Source organism: Rhineura floridana, chromosome 5 (assembly GCF_030035675.1).
Source record: "Rhineura floridana isolate rRhiFlo1 chromosome 5, rRhiFlo1.hap2, whole genome shotgun sequence".
Taxonomy (NCBI): Eukaryota; Metazoa; Chordata; class Lepidosauria; order Squamata; family Rhineuridae; genus Rhineura; species Rhineura floridana.
This window is the reverse complement of record NC_084484.1, coordinates 113263463-113284196: the sequence shown is the minus strand read 5'-3', so window position 1 is coordinate 113284196 and position 20734 is coordinate 113263463. Positions and strand designations below refer to the sequence as shown.

At 37.8% G+C, this 20734-nt stretch overlaps 1 protein-coding gene across 6 annotated transcripts in view; it reads left to right on the top strand.

Annotated features, from left to right (window-relative positions):
* Nucleotides 1-20734, top strand: part of USP25 (ubiquitin specific peptidase 25) — a 102483-nt gene that overhangs the window by 65195 nt on the left and 16554 nt on the right. For 4 of the 6 annotated variants that reach the window (XM_061627911.1, XM_061627910.1, XM_061627913.1 and 1 more), the window contains 9 exons: nt 1222-1349; nt 2993-3088; nt 3880-4041; nt 4883-5088; nt 5957-6027; nt 8924-9152; nt 9814-10014; nt 10531-10664; nt 18272-18385. In XM_061627911.1, coding sequence (XP_061483895.1) covers nt 1222-1349; nt 2993-3088; nt 3880-4041; nt 4883-5088; nt 5957-6027; nt 8924-9152; nt 9814-10014; nt 10531-10664; nt 18272-18385 — 1341 coding nt within the window. The remainder of the gene's footprint in view (nt 1-1221; nt 1350-2992; nt 3089-3879; nt 4042-4882; nt 5089-5956; nt 6028-8923; nt 9153-9813; nt 10015-10530; nt 10665-18271; nt 18386-20734) is intronic. The other 2 variants (XM_061627914.1, XM_061627915.1) reach the window with 1 other exon arrangement.

The window sequence follows — 20734 nt, the reverse complement described above, 5'->3', positions numbered from 1 at the left end:
GTAAAATAAGGACTGCACTATATTAAACAATGTAATTTAAGTTAATATGTATCTCCTGTCTAGTAAGTAGGAAAAATAGCTTTTTCTTAGCTATGCATTCAGTGTCATCTTCAAGAAGTGGTTCTTAAAATGGACTTCATTTTTAATAAGAAAATCTAAACTTTTTCTGTACTTTCTTTCTCAACCTTACGTTTATAAAGCTTTACTACTTAAATATGTACATAGTTTTTTTAATGAGTTTCCCTTATGAATAGGAGCTAATTTCTCAGGTATGTCTAGAAATCTTCCACAATTATCGGGCTTTCTTTGTAGATAACAACATTTTGTGTTTTTCATTTTTTTGTCCTGATCTTCTCTAAGGTTCTAGGATAACATCTTACCCAAAGAGTTTCTCAATGCAATTACTGCATCCAAAGTTCAGCCTAGTGAGTTGGAATAAAGAGAACAGATCTGTTCATTTTCTAGAAAAGCAGACACTACAAAATTATATGCATCTGACACATTTTGATTATTGTATACCAAGGTCAGTAATTTGGATTAAATACATGAATAAAGCAAAGAGTGTACAATGCTTTTCCAAATTTTAATATAGAAAAGTATGCTATATTAGCATTTTAATCAACTTTATCTTTGAACCAAAGTCAGTTTGCATTACATCTCAATTCACAGAATAATCAGTAGTAGTGAATAAACTTAAAAAGCAAGTCATTTATTGTGATGTAGAAATACATTGCTGTACAGTTACCAATTACCAGCAAAGAAAACATACCAGCAAAGAAAAAATGAATTCTAAAAAATATTTATGTTGAAGCCTCAAAGAGAACAGACTTTTTTAGAAGAAAGCCTACAGCTGTGTGTTTGTCCCAGATGTTGATGTAAGGGATGCAAGGCCTGCTAGTCACACAAGCCTTATTGTAACTAAACTTGTGTGGTTTCAAGTTCTGTAGATCTGTATAAGTTCCCTGAGTTTTCATCATATGTTTTACAGACTTCTTGTCATTATTGAGAACTGGAACCTGTTAATTCTGTTAATTCATGTTTGACTGAAAGCATTTTTTTTTAAATGCAACTATAAAAGATGTGCCATGGAAAGTTTACACTGATCTATTCTCCAAAATGGTTTTTTTACTTTGATGGTTAGAGTTGAAAGTTATATTCTTTACCAGATAATATGGGTAAAATGCAATTATTCTTTCTGTGTGTGTGTTTTTCCCCCCTCAGCACTGGTTTACTGAACTTCCACCTGTCTTAACCTTTGAGCTTTCAAGATTCGAATTCAACCAGGCTTTGGGAAGGCCAGAGAAGATACACAACAAATTAGAATTTCCTCAAGTTCTATACCTGGACAGGTACAGAACCTTGTACAATATTATATTGCATAATATAACATACAATATAATAAATAGAGAGTACCCCCAGCCAATTATCTGACAAGTTTTTTCATTTCTACACAGTATAAAGTTTTAACAGCTCCCCATGTATCCTACTGCGATCAAAGGGGCTTCTGCCAGATAACTGTGCATAGGATTACAGTGTATGCTTTAACTTTGCCAAGCAAAACATTTGTGTATGGCACAGAAATAATCTTTGTTGGACTTGGATATGTATGAGTATTTATATAACTTTAAATAGCATTTCATGATACTAAAAAGGATGTTCTATTTTGGTGTTATCACTCTCAATCTTTATATCCAGTATCACCTTCCTCTGTCTTCAGTCTGTTTGTCCCCCTGAGGCACACAGCTTGTATTGAGGAAAATCTGACCAGTTTCTTTGTTTTATTTGGACAATTTATATACTGCTTATATGGAAAGAAAACTAAGTGGTTTACAACATAAGTTTAAACATCATAAATAAACAGCAAATACTTAAAAATAAATATCAGGGACTTTCTATATTCTGTAAAATACAATTAACACCAAAATGGAGCACCCTATTTAGTATGAGGCTGTTGGCCTTATCTCAACTTAATTTCTCCTGAAGGACAGACCATCAGATGGGAGTTGCTGCCATCTATTGACCACAGGCAGGAAATACAGCACAAAAGATATGAGGAAATAGATAGTCTCACGATTCTCCCAGGCCGTTTCATGACAATTGTCCGGAAGGTAGTTTCAAGCAAAGCTGAGAATGACAAACATACATAGAGAAGAACACCACAACAGTGCAACAGTGCAACAGTGCCAGTAAGGAAAAAAATAGGAACTTCCTCAAAGAACATTAACTTTAGAAAGGGACTGATATAACATTGATTTCATAATGAACATTGGGCAGCCAACTGCACTCCACTAAGGATGGGTTCTGATGGTCTGTCCTCCAGGAGAAATTGAGTTTAGGTAAGGCCAATGGCCTTTTCTCCCTGGAGGACAGTCCATTAGATGGGATGTACCAAAGCAGCCTGTAGATGGGGAGGGAGAAACGGGAAGGCTGTCTGATGATGTGCTGGAGAACACATCATCTACAAGCAGCCTTGGCAGAGGTATAGGTGTCTATCTTATAGAGGAAGATGAACATGTTTGGAGACAACCAAGCAGCTGCCCTACAGATATCTGGTAGGGGGTCACTTACAGAGAAGGCAGCTGTGGTAGCTGCCAACCTGGTAGAGTGGACTACGGTACTTTACAAGATAGGGAGGCCTTGGGCTTTGTAAGCTAAGCTGATAAAGGCCTTTAGCCAGCAAGCTAGAGAAGTAACATCCCTAATGCCAGAAAAATATCTTTAAAGCATTTGGAAAGTCACTTTCCAATAACTAGAGAATTAAGTGAGAATTTGACAATGGAAATTGTTTATAAATTTATCCTGTATTGTTTAGAAATCTATCCTGTATTCAAAGGTTACACAGATTTTTTCAGACTTGAATGTGCAGTATCTTTTTCATAAAAAGCCTAAAATATCAAAATATTGTGGATCAAATCAGTATAAGCAAGTGTTCAGATACCATGTGTTCTTGTTGCTAAAATGTAATACAGAGAAATCGCTCCTCTATTGACAGATATATGCACAAAAACAGAGAAATAACACGAATAAAACGGGAAGAAATCAAGAGGCTTAAAGAATACCTAACAATATTGCAGCAAAGACTAGAACGGTAACATAGATTTTTTTTTGATACTAAATGTCACTCATGAGGAATTTCAGGTATATAAATTAGAACCTATTTTGCCCTTATATAATTATTTCCCCAGAATTTTTCATGTTTCTTTTAGATTATTCTGTTTTGTCTAAATTCAAAAGAAATAAAGTGATATTTCATTGCAATTAGTTTCTGTTACTTATAAGAATATGTAACAGTAAGTACTGCAGATCCTTTCAGACTGCCCCATAGTATTGTTAGGATAAGAAGCTGTGTTGTACCAAGACAGACCACTGGTTCATCCATCTTAGCATTTTCTACACTCTATAGTTTTCCAGAATTTCAGGAAAATGTCTCTGCTACCCCTGTTGAGATGCTAGATTAAACTTTAGACATGTTTACATGCAAAACGTGTGCTGCACCAATGAGCTACAACCCTTCCCCTGAAAATTAGTTGGTTACTAGACGTTCTTTTGTATATAAGAATCATCCTTTATACCCGATTCATAGGTATTTGTGTGCACTGGCATTCAAGTGCTCCAGGCCAATTTTAATCATGGGAGATAGCAGAGTTTGTTGGCTTTAAAATTGGCCAGAACTACATAGTAGCTGGCTCTCTCAGAACATTTAGCAGGTGAAGGTTACCCCATCTGACTTGTTTTCTCTTCTACAACTACACTGTCAGAGTAATATATGAAGCACGCCTTATCCTCTGGAGCTACCATTAAGATAACTGCCCCTGAAATGAATGTATATGTTTTGGATGCATTTTGTCATGTAATGAGGGTATTAATATATTTTTGCAGATATTTAAGCTATGGCTCTGGTCCCAAAAGATTTCCCCTGGTAGATGTCCTACAGTATGCTCTAGAGTTTGCATCAAGTAAGCCGGTTTGTACATCTCCTATTGAGGATCTTAATGCTACTGCTCTCCCTAGTGGTACTTTGTCGACACAGGCAATACCAAGGTAAAAATGCATCATATGCGTCCAGTGTTTCTGATTATAATTAGCTTAACTGCAGTTAATTAGTCACTGACTAAGTGACTAAATAGAACATTTCTTAAATATTTTTAAATACTTGAAAATATTTTGTTGTTCTTGCATTTAAATTTCACTTACCTTATGTAACCCAAGACAGTATGTCTGGTCACCCATCCAGGCACTGATCAGACCCAAACCTACTTAGTTTCAGCAAAGTGGCATCATGTCCCTTCAGATCATAACTTGGGGCCACGTGGGAAAATATTTCATGCTTTGCACAGCTTTGTATCACCAACCCATGTGAGATGTCTAGAATTTCACTCTAAACAACTTAATTCTGTACAAATGTGGTTTCACACTGTTTTTGGTGTTTGCCTCTTTTCCTTTTTCAAATGCAATTTGAGCAAAAATGTTATTAATAAATATTCTAGAAAATAGTTCATCAGTGAAAAAATAGAAGACATTGGTACAATAAGAGAAGACATCAGATTTGATATACTGATTTGGGTGTCAAAAGCTCTGAAGACAGTCCCAAGCCCTCATATGATACTAAAAGAGTTGATATGAGAGGAGGTAGTCTGCTTAATAGGCATAACAAAAACCAAAATGTACAAATTCTCATGTTCTATGTGTAGATGGCTTTCTGCCCCCAGATTTTCAATTTTCAGGTTTCGAATAATGTATATTGCAATGGGCATCTTTTAATGATGGCTTGGAACGGCATTCATTTCAGCAGGCAGAGACCTGTTTATCAGTGTGTAGTATCTTTTGAAATTGTTTGATTCAGTTGCTTATTTTGAATATTTCACATTTTTAACAAATGTAGCACAACAGAACAACAGGGGCCTTCTACAGATACACAAAGCACATCACCTGCACAACGGTCAATAATACACAAGCCATTCACACAATCTCGGATTCCTCCAGACCTGCCAATGCACCCAGCACCAAGACACATAACTGAAGAGGAGCTTTCAGTGCTGGAGGGCTGTTTACATCGTTGGAGAACAGAAGTAGAAAATGACACTAGAGGTACTGGTTCAGAAGTTTGGCCAAGGCCAGGGACTCACAAATGCACTCATCTCTTTTCTGGAGCCTAAGCAAGGTCTCATGTAAAGCGCTGCCTTTGGATAAACTCATGTTGACAGGCTGGTGCCAGCACTTTTTCTTGCCTAGCTTAGAGCAGGGCAGGGGCACCACAGTAAACACCACAGTCTCATTAGCCCTCAGAGATACTCAGTGTCGCATTGAAAACAATATTCTGCTCCTCCCATATTGGCAAAGGGATGGAATTGGCAAGTGATTTTGGTTGCTTACTAAGGCAGGTAAAATTTGCTGTCCTCTGGCTGAGGCTATAACTTCAATTTTCTATTTTTCTTTTTACTGGATATTATAACAACTGAGGAGTAGCAAAGGAATTGCCTATAAGGTAAAATTTGGAAACTTTGATTACATGGAATCAGTTTTTATGTTAAAGTTATGCAGGCCCTGCTCTATAAATGGGATGGGGACCAGTTGGTAAATTGGTTCTAGCCAGACCTCTGCCCATAGAAGTCTTGGCTGTTCAGTAAAAATATGTGAGAGGTTTGACATTATTGGGAATTTTTGATAATGGGGCAAAGCACGGAGAGGGAGAGAGAATGAATATTTCATGGTCTCATATTTTCTCTGAAAAGTTGACAGATACAGATATCTGAGGATGACACTACTTGTGAGATGCAGTGCTGGGAAATGTCAGTACCTGAATGAAAATGTCTTTTTAAATGCAGGGAGAAATTATGATTCATAACTTACTGAGTATGTAAATTAGCTACTAGTGGAATGATTTTTATCTACAGAAGTGTAATTTTTGAGTCGTACAGAATCTTGGAGGAAATAACTTTTTTTCTTCTCACCTTAGACTTGCAAGAAAGCATATCTAGAATACAGCGGACAATTGAATTAATGTACTCTGACAAATCAATGGTGCAGGTAAGTATCATTTCTATATGAGAGAAAATCAGTTATTTCCCTCTAAATATAATAATATAATCATAGTGACCTGTTGTGTATTTTAAGATTTTTAAAAAGTTCTCAGCCACCTTTACAACACTGTGCAATAACACTTTATGCTATTAATCAAAGATTTTCTAAGGGTTTTACCAACTTCTGCAGTCCTAGATATGAAAATTCCTACACCAGTAACACCCATTCATACAGTTCTGCCCAGACTTTTCTTCAATAAATAGAACAACCAACAGGACATACTGTCATAGTCCTCAGTTTGTTTATGATCAGCTTACATGAAAGGTTGTATACATAAGCTTGACAATTGCTCTCCATTGCATGTATAACCTACATGTTGGGGCCATGTGTAAACTAGTGCTGACTTATATGTAAACTGGTCTCACTGGTGAAGATGCACTGTACAGGAACCATATTACACACAGCCCTTTTATTTTTGGGGGTCTAAATTATTTTTTCACCTTATTTTAGGCAGACCAAAGCTATTGTCTTGCAGCAAAAGATCAGCAACAATATCCAGTTCCTTTAAGATGCTAATACCCCCACCATTTTTCTTTACTTTTCTCTTGCAGTTGGTTATTCTGGATATAGCAAACTTAGTAGGAAGAACTAAAGAGCCACAAAACTTGCAGTCCATTGAATAGGGGAGCAGGATGATGTGGATGCACATATTAGTACCTCTATTTTATGCTTATTTTTATTTTTTATTATTTATTTATTAAATTTTTATACTGCCTTTCCTTCCAGAAGGTGGCTAGGGTGGCAAACAAAAACACTAAAAACACTCTTAAACATCTTAAAAACAAAAGACTTTAAAACATATTAAAAGAAAATATCTTTAAAAACATACTTTTTTAAAAAACAGCTTTAAAAACATCTTTAAAAGCAATTTCAACACAGATGCAGGCTGGGATAAGGTCTCTAAAAAAGCTTATTGAAAGGGGAAGGACTTCAGGAGGCACCAAAAAGATAAGAGACTGTGCCTGTCTAATATTTAAGGGAGGGAATTCCAAAGGGTAGATGCCACAACACTAAGAGTATGCTTCCTGTGTTGTGTGGAACGGGCCTTCTAATACTGTGGGAGGCCCAGTGATTGACTGGGTATATAAGGGGTAAGATGATCTTTGTACACCAGAAGCAGAACCTTGAACTTAGCCCAGTAGCTAATGGGCAGCCAGTGCAGTTCTTTCAGCAGCAGGGTGACATGTTGGCTATACCCTGCCCCAGTGAGCAGCCACACCACCACACTTTGCACCAGCTGCAGCTTCCAGGACAACCCTACAGAGAGTACATTACAGTATTCCAGCCTGGAGGTTACAAGTGCATGGACAATAGTGGACAGGCTATCACGGTCCAGAAACAACTGCAGCTATCTTACCAGCAGAAGCTGGTAAAAGGCACTCTTAGGTACTGAGGTCGTCTGGGCCTCTAGCGACAAAGATGGATCCAGGTGCACCCCCCAGACTATGAATCTGCTCTTTCAGAAGGAGTACGGCTCCATCCAAAGCAGGCAACTGACCAATTATCCAAACTCGGGAACCACTAACTCATTCATTCATTGGCTATCACTCGTGGCTGAGTAAGATTGTCTTCCAAGATAAGGTCTTTAACAGTGGGTCCGTAAGTGACTGTGGAGACCAATTCTGGATCCACACAGCCTCCCACAGTGAGAACACAGGTTTCCAGATGGAAGATGGTTGCGATGAGGATTTGTTTGATGTGCCTTCCGCTTAGCATGTTTGTCCCGTTCACCTTGTATTCATGCTTCTTTGAAGTCCATAGCACCTTTGATAATAGCCAACCTCCATTTGGGACGTTCATGGGCCCAGACTTCCCAGTTCTCTAACCCACAGCTAGCTCCGAGATAGTTTCCTGGTGACAGAGCTGGAAATTCTATGGACTGCAGCAACCCATCCCCCCCATCCCTGCAGCCTGTGCTGGTGTTGCACCAAGTGTTCAGGGGCGAACGCAGGGTCAGATCAACTCCTTCCAGCTCACCCACCCTGGTCTCAGTAATACACACCAAATTGGCACCCTCATCCATGATCAAATCAGTGTGGTCTTATTGTGTACCGACCTGGAATTAAGCAGCACACACAGGCCAGCAGGCACAGCAGATGAGCAATGAGGAACCTGTCCATGGGAGGAGTGGGAGCAAGGAACAAGTTATACATAGCCTTGCCCTCATCTTCTATGGTAGCTCACTGCCTCCCCATGGTTGTCTATTCCTATTTTCAGTTGAGCATAACTGTAGCTCAAATTCACTTGAACAACATGTTATCCTGTAACATACTTCTTTAAAAAAAATCTTTATTCAAATACATAACTTATGATTGTTGGGACTAGAATGCTGAACATATATACCAGGGAGTAAGTCCAGTTGAACTCCATGAGAACAACTATTGAGTAGATATGTGTAAGACTGCGCTATGAATGTGAAAATGTCAATTGTTTCTGTTAAAGTTTGATGAAGTTTAAGATGGCACTGGAAGAAGGTAGTTGCTAGTATATTTGTATATTTGTTGTTAATGTTTTTAATTGTTGTAAACCGCCTAGAGAGCTTCGGCTATGGGGTGGTATACAAATGTAATAAATAATAATAACAATAACAATAGTAATAGTAATAATAATAGTAATAATAATAATAATAATCTCCTTCAAACCAGAGCTTAGTAAAATGGGCAGGTATAGCTGGGTGAAGTGCTTTACAGTATTGATGAGAAGAATAAAATGTTACTATGAGCTATTTCTGACTGATAGGTCTTTGATTAATTCCTTGTTCACATCTTTTTTAATCTTTTGTCCTTTTTATTAATAATTGTGACCTAATTTGCCCATTAACCCTTGATTTTATCTGACTTAGGTTCCTTATCGGTTACATGCTGTATTAGTTCACGAAGGCCAGGCTAATGCAGGACACTACTGGGCATATATTTATGATAGTTACCAAAGGAGGTGGATGAAATACAACGATATTTCTGTAACTAAGTCTACTTGGGAAGAGCTTGAACGTGACTCATTTGGTGGTTACCGGAATGCGAGTGCCTACTGTTTAATGTATATCAATGATAAAGAACCATTTTTGATACAAGGTAAATACTGTAATAGAAAATGCAGAATTCAGAGGTTGATCATCTGAATGACTTTAGTTAATCCTGATACCTAGGGACCTGTGACAAGGTTAAGGCACTACTGCTTTGCAATTTGAACACATGTGTGCAATTTACTGGGTCTGTATTTTGCTTTTTAAGTGTAGGTCCTATGTAAGTAAACAGCAAATTGGAAGGGATTTGTAGTGATGGATGCGGAGGGGTGTTGGAACTTCACTTTCATCTGCAACTCTCTCCAGCCACTTTAGCTCACATAACCAACAAATATAGTAAGAATCATCAGCTGGAAGGAAAGTAGCTGGAGAAAATCATGTTGCAGAGGCTTTTTCCTTGTAAATGTGGTGTGGGCCCTCTTGCTGCTGACAGTAAAAGCAAGGTGGGATATTCATCTAGTTTAACTCAACCAATAGCCTATTAACCAATGCTAGCACAGTTGCACTGTTATATAAAAATTACAATGATATAGCATGTTAGTGCAGCTGTAGTTTTAAAATCAAAAGCTGAAGTCTTATAAAGAGATCCTGAGCTGACTGTTGCATGAAACTGATCTAGCTACTTGGTTTTAAATATTTTGTAAAAATCATGTTCCTTTTCATGTTCTTTTATTTGATGCATGAAACACACAAATGATATTCTATTATAGAGGAATTCAACAAGGAAACGGGGCATATGGTGGTTGGAATGGATACATTACCTCCTGATCTAAGAGATTATGTCAAAGAAGACAATAAGCACTTTGAAAAAGAGCTAGAAGACTGGGATGCACAGATTGCTTTGAAAGCACAACAGGACAAAGTATTAACGTCCCCAACACCCAGGGTTCCTATGCCTTCCACTGCCCAAGGTAAGTAAAGAAAGCAGCTTCTGTAATACTTTCTCTTCCCCATCCCAACCCAGTACCCCAATCTGTGATCAGTAGAACCGGAGGATGAGAGCACAGATAAGCCTGTTCAACAACAGCAATGAATGCCCAATGCCAGAATCCTAAAATAGGGGAAATCTTTGCCCATCCAGATACAACACCTAGCACACATGGTCAATGGCCAGGGAAGATGGGAGTTGTAGTTCAGTAACATCTGGACGTTGCAAGGTTCCCCACCCGTCTTAAAGAGTTCATCAAGATGTATAGCTGCTGTTTTATCACCCCTTCCTTGTAACTGCTTAAGCTTCCATTAAGACAGGTAAATATTGGATATCGCCCCTTGTGCTGCTTTTCTCATGTTTGTAATACAATTAATCACATTCAGAGTTGACCCACTGAAAGCAGCGGACTTAAGTGGAAAGCAGTGGGTTTAGTAACATTGTACTATTGTATTTATAATATAAACATTTACCCTTTTCCACCTTCCTAACATTCAAGGAGAAGAACCAGAATATTTGGAACAACCTTCAAGAATTGATGTCTCAAAGCAGTTGAAAGAAGATTCTGTACGAGCAATCACAAAAGCATTCACTGAACAAGAGGATAAGAGTCCTGAAGCTATTACGCATTTGGTAAGAAATGCAAAATATTTGTGTTCTTCATATGCATTGAATGCTTTTTTCTGTTATGTTTAGAGAATGTGTACATAAAAATACATAAGTTTTTTTTTTGTAAACTACTTAGAGGTTCTTTTCACAAACAAATGGTATACGCATTTTAAGTAAGACTTAAATAAAGTGCCTGGGAGTTAGAATTGAGCTAAAAGTCCTTGTTTTCACTCTTCTGGTCCAAAATTTCTAATGTTCTGATATATCAGCAGTGGGCTTAGCCTCTTGATGCATGTTACACTTCACCAGTTACACAGTAGGATCTGTCCCTTAGCTATTCTTTGTTGAAAGAGTGTTCTATTTCAGGTCTTTATATGCAGAAGCCTCTGTAAATTGATTTTTCTAGAAGGTAAGCATGTGATGATCTCAGGGAAAACTGTTAAATGTATATGTATGTAAATGTCATCACAATATTTTTTATACTTTCTAAAATAATAAAATACCTTATGTATCTGAGTTTCACCCTAATTATATTTGACTTGCAGTATAATTTACTACTTCTTATGGAACACTTTTTACTTCTTGCAGTAAACCAATTATTTCACTGTTATACTTTTCATACTTTCACAGTGTTGTATTTGCTTAAGCAATTGAATAACCCAGGGAAATTATTTACTGATGCCTACAATGAATAAGCTTCTGTAACATGTGAAAAGAACATGTTTTTCAGTCTATATTCTGTGAACCTTTATTAGAAAATAGAAAAATTGGCCACATTTAGACATCACAACAAACAATGGTTTGTTCTGAGGAGACTACTTTTTCAAGTTTTGGGCTTGCACACTTCCCCCTCCCCTTTCTCCCTCCTTCATGCACAAGGGAAGGGGATTCAAAGTCTCCATTCAAGATGAGGTATGCAACATAGTTTTCCACTTCCTGTGAATATGAGCCTTGGTTTTTAAACTTGTTTTGGTATATAAAAAACAGTTTTCTCTGTTTGGATGGAATTGGAAGCTGTTTTATACCAAATTTGGAAAAGAGCCTCCCTATGGTTCGTCAGTCATTGTTTGTGTTAGGATGTAAAAATTAATGGTTTGATGTGAACAAAAGCATTAAAGGCCACATTTGGATTGATTTATTATAAGAAAAAAGATTGTCACATAGGAGGAACTTTACATAATGCATATCAAATTATCTGTATTTTCTAAAGTAACCCAAACATGATGTTATAGCCTTAACTACTTTGAGGAACAGTAAACTTTCATTCTTCCATAATGCACATTCATTTAACATCACATAATTTAATTGTAGATTAAAATGCATTTGGACACACGCAAATACAACTCAGTGCCATAAATGTCACATTGATATATCATCCAGTTATAGTAAAACAGAGGTGCTAATGTGAACTTGACCTGTTAGATAATCTGAATAAATGGCACTGTATCATTTATTTGCCTCTACATGAGGTAAGTTCATATTAAAGAGATCCCACATGAGCAGCGCTCTTTTTCAGGTTTTCATGTTCACTGCTGCTGTTGGGAACATTAGCTCTCAGAAATTATTTTTTATTTTTTTATTTTTATTTTAAAATATTTCTATCCCGCCCTTCTACCCTATAATAGGGCACTCAGGGCGGCTTACAGAAATAAAATCAAACACGTACATAATAAAAGTGTAAACCCTTTAGGATGCACACCTTAAGGTGAGGGCATTTGAGAGTGTTGAAGAAGCTGAGAGCAATGCCATCAGGAGTCTAGACCAAGAGGCTAGACTCCTAGCAGGGGCACCCAAGGAGGAATGGTCAAAGCTGACACACCACACTAAGATGCATCCAAACTCAGAGGAAGGCAATGGTAAACCACCTCTGAATATCTCTGAATACCACGAAAACCCTATGAACAGAGTATCCAAAATGCAACACGAGATAGTGCTGGAAGATGAGACCCACAGGTCAGAAGGCACTCACTGAGCTACAGGGGAAGAACAAAGGACCAGTACAAGTAGCACTATGACTAATGACGCAGCTGGGTCAAAGCCGAAAGGAAGCCCAGAGGCTGATGTGCACAGATGCGAAAGGAAAGTCCTGAGTTGTACGACACACATGATAGGAACATGGAATGTGAGAAGCATGAACCAGGGAAAGTTAGAAATTGTCAAGCAAGAAATGGAACGTATCAACATTACAATCCTTGGTGTGAGTGAATTAAAATGGACAGGAATGGGACATTTTCAATCAGGCAAAACCAAAATATTTCATGCAGGAAATGAGAAATTAAGAAGAAACAGGGCTCTATAGTGAGAAGTGACGTAGCAAAAGCAATTAGGAGCTATAACGCAAGGTTTGAGTGAGTTACATCAATGAGATTTTAAACAGGAAACCTATTAACACAACCATCATCCGAGTCTACACTCCAACATCAAACGCAGAAGAGGAATTGGAGAGATTTCATACAGAAGTACAGGAAGAAATTGATCACACACCAGAACAAGATATGATAATCATGAGGGACTGGAATGCAAAAGTAGGAAACAGAAGAACTAGGAATTGTGGGGAAATGGGGCTTAGGAGACAGAAATGAAGCAGGAGAAAGACTTATTGAATTCGGTGAAGCCAATAATTTGTTTCTTGCAAACACATTTTTTGAGCAACTGAAAAGACGACTGTACACACGGACATCACCAGATGGTCAATATACAAATCAAATTGATTATATAATTGGTAGCAGAAGATGGAGAAGTTCCATACTTTCTGCAAAAACAAGACCAGGATCATACTGGTACAGATCATGAACTGGTCATATCAAAAATCAGAGTAAGGCTAAAGACGAACAACAAAACAATCATAATGCCAAAATACAATTTAAATAACATTCCAGAAGAATATAAATATCAAATAAGGAACAGATTTGAGGCTTTAAACTTAGTTGACAGAGAACCAGAAGAACTATGGAGTGAAGCAAGAGACATGATCAGGGAAGAATGCAAAAAGACAATACCTCTAATTAAAGAGAGAGAAAGACCTCAATGGATGACTGAAGAAACTGTTAAAATGGTTAAAGAGAGAAGGAAAGCAAAGGCAAAAGGAGATAGAAACACGGTCAGAACCCTAAATGCAACAATACAGCGACTAGTACGTAGGGACAAAGAAAACATTTACAATAGTTATTGTATAGAAATAGAAGAGGACAACAAAAAGGGAAGAACAAGAGCCCTATTCCAAAAGATTAGAGATATGAAAGAGAAATTTAAACCAAGAGTAGGGATGTTAAATATCAACATGGGAACACATTGACTGACTGAGATGAAATAAAAGGAAGATGGAAGCAATACATTGAAGAACTCTATAAAAAAGATGACAGAATGACAGATTCATTCACGGAGGAACCATATGATGAAGAACCAGAAATTTTAGAATGCGAGATGAAAGCTGCTCTTAAAAGACTTGGAAGAAACAAATCACCAGGAACAGATGGCATACCAATAGAGTCGCTACAAGCTACTGAGACTGAATCTGTCCAACTTTTGACAAAGAAATATGGAAAACTAAACAATGGCCCACAGACTGGAAGCGTTCAATATATATCCCAAAGAAAGGGGATCCCAGGGAATGCAGTAATTATCGAACTATTGCATTAATATCCCATGCAAGTAAAGTAATGCTCAAGATTCTACAACAAAGGCTCTTACCAGTAGAAAAAGAGGAAGGCCAAACAAGAGATGGATTCCATAAAGGGAGCCACAGACCTGAACTTACAAGATTTGAACAGGGTGGTTCATGACAGATGCTCTTTGGGGGTCACTGATTCATAGGGTCGCCATAAGTTGTAATCGACTTGAAGGCACATAACAACAACAACAATAAAAACAGTAAAAACACAAAAACATTAAAATAAATTAAAATAATTAAAATACATAAAATACAATATATATATACACGCATACATATATATAGGGAGTGATACTAAAAGGACTACAAAGGTAAAATTTAACGTAGAAGGCATAAAATCAGTACATAATCCTATGTACAAGTATTAGCAAAAGGCCTACGTATGTATCCCAAGTCCTTTATGTGGGAGTCACAATAAGCGTGAACCACTTTCTTACTTTGCCAGTATGCTTACAAACATGTTGGGGACTTGAATACTGGACATAGGACAGAACTTGCAGAACTAACTCATGCTGCAAACCAAAACCAACTAGCCACTTATGAATATATGTAAGGTGCATTGCGTGAGCAGTAAATGGTGTTCTCTGAACAAAAATTATGCCATCCGATACAAAACAATAAATTGCAAAATTAACTATTCACCACTATACTCATCTTGAAGCACTAGTTTGAAACTATTCTTCTTGGTTATAGGTGGTTAATATTTTCATTAGTGACACAATGGACTTGAAATATGCTACATAAATTATTCATGCATTCATTTTTTATTAAGTGAAAAGCCATTGGCTCTTGTTAAAATGTTCATTTGAATTGTCATTCCTTCAAAGTTAATAACTCTTGTTTCCTAGAGTACCTATAGTGTAATATATAATCTGTGCCTTTTTTTAGTTCCTCATCTGTCATCCTCAACAGTTCACAATTCATTCCCCCAAAGTACTTCCTAAAGTTCCGTCTTCCTTCCATTACCCACATTTCTTCGAGTGACCTTAAAATGAAGCAACTTGTGCTGTTTGAAGTGGCAAATTTCTGTTTTTTCCCAATCAAGTGTTTCACCTCTGAACATCCTGTTAAAATGAAATCCCTAGTCCAAAAGGAAATCATTTTGATGTTTCAAAATTTAGAGGTGGTAATTTTAACTCTAGGTGCAGAAATCTAAGGCCTATCATGACAGTTCCTGTAACCTTGTTGCTTGCCACATTATACCCCAAGGTAACATGTTTCAGCAAGTGCACACTTGGTATGCTACATACTGTGGGCCACTTGAAACTTGAGTGTTTTTATAGACATGATTTCTGCATTTGTAAAAAATGTATATAGTTGTTTGCAAACTACAGTCTGTTAACTTTACTGCAAATATACAGTCAGAAACAAACATGCTTGTTGCACTTCACAAGTAACGTGTGTGTGTATTTTCTGCCTTTCCTTCTCATTTGAAGGTAAGAAAAACAGTGTTTGAGTGGATCCCATGAATAATCAAACTGTTCAAACTTTCTACATGGAATGGACAGTATCATTATTTCATAGTCCATAATTCAGTTCAGGTCAAGAAATTGGATTTTTTAGTTTTTTCCCCCATTACCTCAGTGGAATTTAATTGTTCAGTATAGTATAGGGAAGACAATAAGATGCAATATTTGCATGTGGGAATTCCAGGCTCAGTTTTTCATACATGTTTTGTTGCTAGCTTATAGCCTGAATTCGGTCAAGGTGTTATCAAGTATGCTGATGACACCCAGCTTTCTCTCTCACAGTTTCATTTGAATTGGATGAGGCTGTAAAGATGCTCAATCAGTGCTGGGAGGCAGTAATGCGCTGGAAGAGTGCCAAAAAACTGAGACTGAGACTGTTTTGATGGAGTTGCACTCTCCTTGAAGGCAGGTGTGTAGGTTGGGGGGTGCTCCTGGATCCAGTGGTGTTACTAGAGGCCCAAGTTGTCTCAGTGGCAAAAATGCCCATTTCCAGCCACAGCTGTTCCTGGACCTTTATAGCTGTGCCACAGGGATCCATCTCCTAGTAACCTTACATCTTAATTATTGTAATATGGTGTATGGAGGGCTATTCTTGAAGATGGTTTGGAAGTTGTTTAGAATGCTGCTGCTCATTTTTTTTTTATTTAAAACACTTCTGTATGGCCCTTCATTAGTAATACAAGGGTAGTTCACAACAATAAAATTCCAATAAAATCAACACGTTAAAATACATCACAATACATAATAGAGACTGCATTAACACACTGCAAAGGGTGATTTTCTATAGCACAGAAATGAAAGACTGCACAAAATTTGAACTTACAACTTTGGTATAAGAATTTATGTAACTTGGTTAACTTGGGGAAAAATTACCCATGATCTGAGGGACAAGAGAACCCTGAACATTTTATGCAGTATGGTGGGAATTTATTTCTTACATTAGTTAATAATATTTTGGATTCACTTCTTACACTGGTGTATGAAATATGATGCTGTTTTATGTAATACTTTTCTGCTTTGAGTTATGTGTTTTCATGTGAGTGATGCACTCCTGATGATTATTGTATTCAATTTGAATTGGGGGTGTTTTGTTTTGTTTACTTACATGATAAAAATTTTATTTTAAAAAACTAAATGCCTGAGGGGAGGCAGTTCCATAAGCTCAGTGTTACAATGGAAAAGGCTCTTTACTGAGTTGTCAAAAGATGGACATCAGGATGCAGTACAACCGAGCGGGCCTCATCCAAAAGAAGAAAGTGTTCCTGGTCCCAGTTTTATACCTCAACAAAAGAACCTTAAATTTATAACAAATTGGCAATCAGTGCTGATAAGGTCGGACCATATTACACCTATTCTCCATGATCTCCATATTACACTTATTTCTGTCTATTTTCTTTTGAGCCCAAATACTTTCATATCATAGAATTGTAGTGTTGGAAGGGGCCTATAAGGCCATCAAGTCCAGCCCCCTGCTCAATGAAGGAATCCAAGCTAAAGCATACCTGACATGTGGTTCTCCACCTGTCTCTTGAAAGCCTTCAGTGTTGAAGAGCCCACCACCTCCTTATTATCCCTAGGTAATTGGTTCCATTGCCATGTTGCTCAAACAGTTAGGAAGTTTTTTCTGATGTTCAGCCAAAATCTGGCTTCCTGTAACTTGAGCCCATTATTCTGTGTCCTGTACTCTGGAATGATCAAGAAGAGATCCTGGCCCTCCTCTCTGTGTGTGACAACTTTTCAAGTCCTTGACGAGTGCTATCATATCTCCCCTCAGTCTTCTCTTTCTCTTTCAGCACCACCTCTTGTTGCATATGCCAACCTGCCTGAGATATGTGGAGGGGGCCTTCCTCATGGTGGTGTCCACATAGTGATAGGGCCTTTTCCATTATAACATTTATGGAACTTATTGCCTCTGGAGATGTGATGGGAGTAAACAATACATCAGTTTTGATGCCATCTTAAATCACCTGTTTTCTCAGTCCTTTGGGACTCCATGATACTTTTTGCCAAGTAATTTTTACTGTTTGCTACTGTTACATGGTAGCTTCATCTGCCGCCGTATTTTCTGTTCTGATTATAGTTGTGTAATATGAGGGCTTTGTTAAATTATTTGTTTGTTACTATGTTTTATTATATATTGTATATACCACTCTGGGAGCTTTTAAGTATATAAATGAAAAAAAAATACTATTCCTACTACTACTACTATTACTACTATTTTATTATTTACCTCACCTGATTATTTTCAGGCGAAGAAGAGAGAGAAACAACCATTGAAATCTAAAAACACCTAATATCAAGGATTTCTGTGTAAATGGCTATAATGTACATGCAACCTATTGTGTTTGCCTTAATTTTTAGTTTTAAGCTGTTTACTTACATTTAATTTTTTTAATTGATTTTTTAAAACAGTAAAAGTAAGATTTGCCAGTATTCTCAGAGTACCTTATCTGAACATTTTGATTTTTTCAACATGATTTTTTTCCCTACAGAATTCTGATAGTGTCCCAGTTCCAACAGCTTCTAAACAGAAACTATTAGAGGTGGCGATCCCCGACTTAGGGACTTATGTGATTGAGTCAGAGGAGGGAGGTTATGATGATGAGGTACCACCTTTACCTTAATCACATATTTCTGCACCTTTCATGTGCTGTAGACAGCTGCCTGATGAGTGGCCTTTGGTATGCTTGCACATGGTGGCACGTATCTAAACACTTACCAAAGTCTTAACTGATTTTACTGGAATCTTTCAAATCAGCAAGAATTGATAGATGCTGCTTCTCTTTCCTATTTTTGCATGTTGTGAAATAAAATTTGACTAAGATCACTGGCATATTTGTTATGAGCATTTTTAAGCATCGTGTTTAGATTATCCATAGTAACTGAAGACTAAGCAAGTAATCTTGGTGGCTAATAATCTTGTGGTCCTCTATATGGTAATGGAGTACAACTGTATCATCCCTGACCATTGGCCATGCTGGATGGGGCTGATGGGAGTCCAACAATATCTGGAGGGCCTCAGGTTAGCCATCGCTGCTTTAATGTTATAAAAGTCATTGTCTTATTGGAAGTCCTCTGTGAGTGTAATCTGTTCTCCTACTTATGAATAATTATAACACATTGAAAATTGCTTAGCACTGTACACAGATTAAAAGCAAGAGAGTGCTGGTTGCAGGCTTAAAATCTAGAAGACATGACAAGGGAAAAATGGATGTTAAGGGAAGAGGAAAGGAAGTGCATTCAGCCACCAGGTTTTAAAAGTTATACAATGAGCAGCTTAAGTGGAAAGAGTTCAGGGAGAGAAGCTGAATTGGGAGATGGACTTAGTAGAGCAGATGGAGTAGGCCCTAGAAAACAATCCTCATTGTTTTCTATGCCACAGTTATGGCATATATTATGGGGGGATTTAATGATAGCTTTGGCTAACATGAGCACAGTGGATCCTCTTGCCTAATGGATCCACAGAGGGATTAGGTAAAAGCAGGCTCTGCTGGGTGACAAACCACATTCTGAGCATCTGTCTGTCTGTCTGTCTGTCTGTCTGTTTGGTCTTTGGATCCACAGAATTACTGGTCATGATCAATGGGTCTGTGTGATCTTAAAAAATTATAGTGGAAGATCTCTTATACGCACTTAAGTATGTGTTTTCACAGCAGAATCTTTACCCTTTAATATAATTGGACCCAGGGTAAATGGAATGCGGATCCCTATGCAGATAGTCTAACTGCACTGCATTACTTTCATCATCTGAACATCAAAATGCACATTCCATTAAAAACAATGTAGCGTAGACTCTGATACACGTTTGAATGTACATCCCTATATAAACAATTGGTGAGCCTACAATTCCCTGTGTTTGCATGGTTACCATCCTTAAATAGAGCCCTGATGTTTGGAGGCTATGTGTGTCTGTCTGTACACACAAACACACACACAAGGACAAACAAAGGTTCCCGAATGGTTGCCTTTATGTCCTTATTGTGGGCTTCCTGGAGGTAATATGCTGCCTTGTGTTGGAAACTGGATTCTGAACGAGGTAGAGCTTATGTTCTTATGTTTTATGCTACCCAATTAAAAAATCTTAGTTGATGAGTTATATAAATTTTGTTTAATCGATCATCAATTTGCAAATGAATAAACAGTGGGTAGTATTCAACTAATATGTCTCATCAGCACAAGTATTGCTGTTTGTACAATGGGGCTTTTCCCCCCCTCCTCCCCCTGCACCTTCTTTAGAACCCCTAGAACAGACTTATGGGGTGGGGGGCAAGAATGGTCTGTTGTGCAGTCAGAAATCCTGATGGAACAGTCATGTACCGCTACGTTAGATACAGCCCAATAGTTTGTGATAAAGCATACATTGTTTTTAGATGATACATGGCACAGCTGGTTGTATTGATATTTAACAGTGAAACAGGTGTGGGGAATCTTTGGCCCGATAGATGTTGCTGAACTACAAGTGCTATCATCCCTGCCCATTGGCCATGTTTGCTGGCACTGTTGGGAGCTGTAGTTCAGGAACATCTTAAGAGGCCAAAGGCTCCCCACAGCTTCAGTAAAACCGTGCAGCCCGAGAACCTGGGGTTGAAGCTTGATATTGTTACAAATTAGATGGCAAATCCTTCAAAATAAAATCAGTATTTAGTTATGAGGACAGTAGAATGCCATTTCTTCTACAGAATTGCCAGCAGTAAAAAATAAATGTGTGAGATGTCCTAGATATTAGGGATCTGTGTAGCCCCCCATATCTGATACTGGGGTCAATCTGGAACTTCAGATCAGCTCTGATCCAGGAGAAACCCAACCCATATCCGGGCTCCAAATTTGGGGGGGAGCCCTAAAGTTTAATTAGGATTTTAAGCCCTAATTAAGCATGCAGTTTGGAGGAGGTTCTCAACTGCACTTCAGAGAGCAGGACTGAATCTTCTGCTCACCAGTAGGTGAGTAGAGAGTTC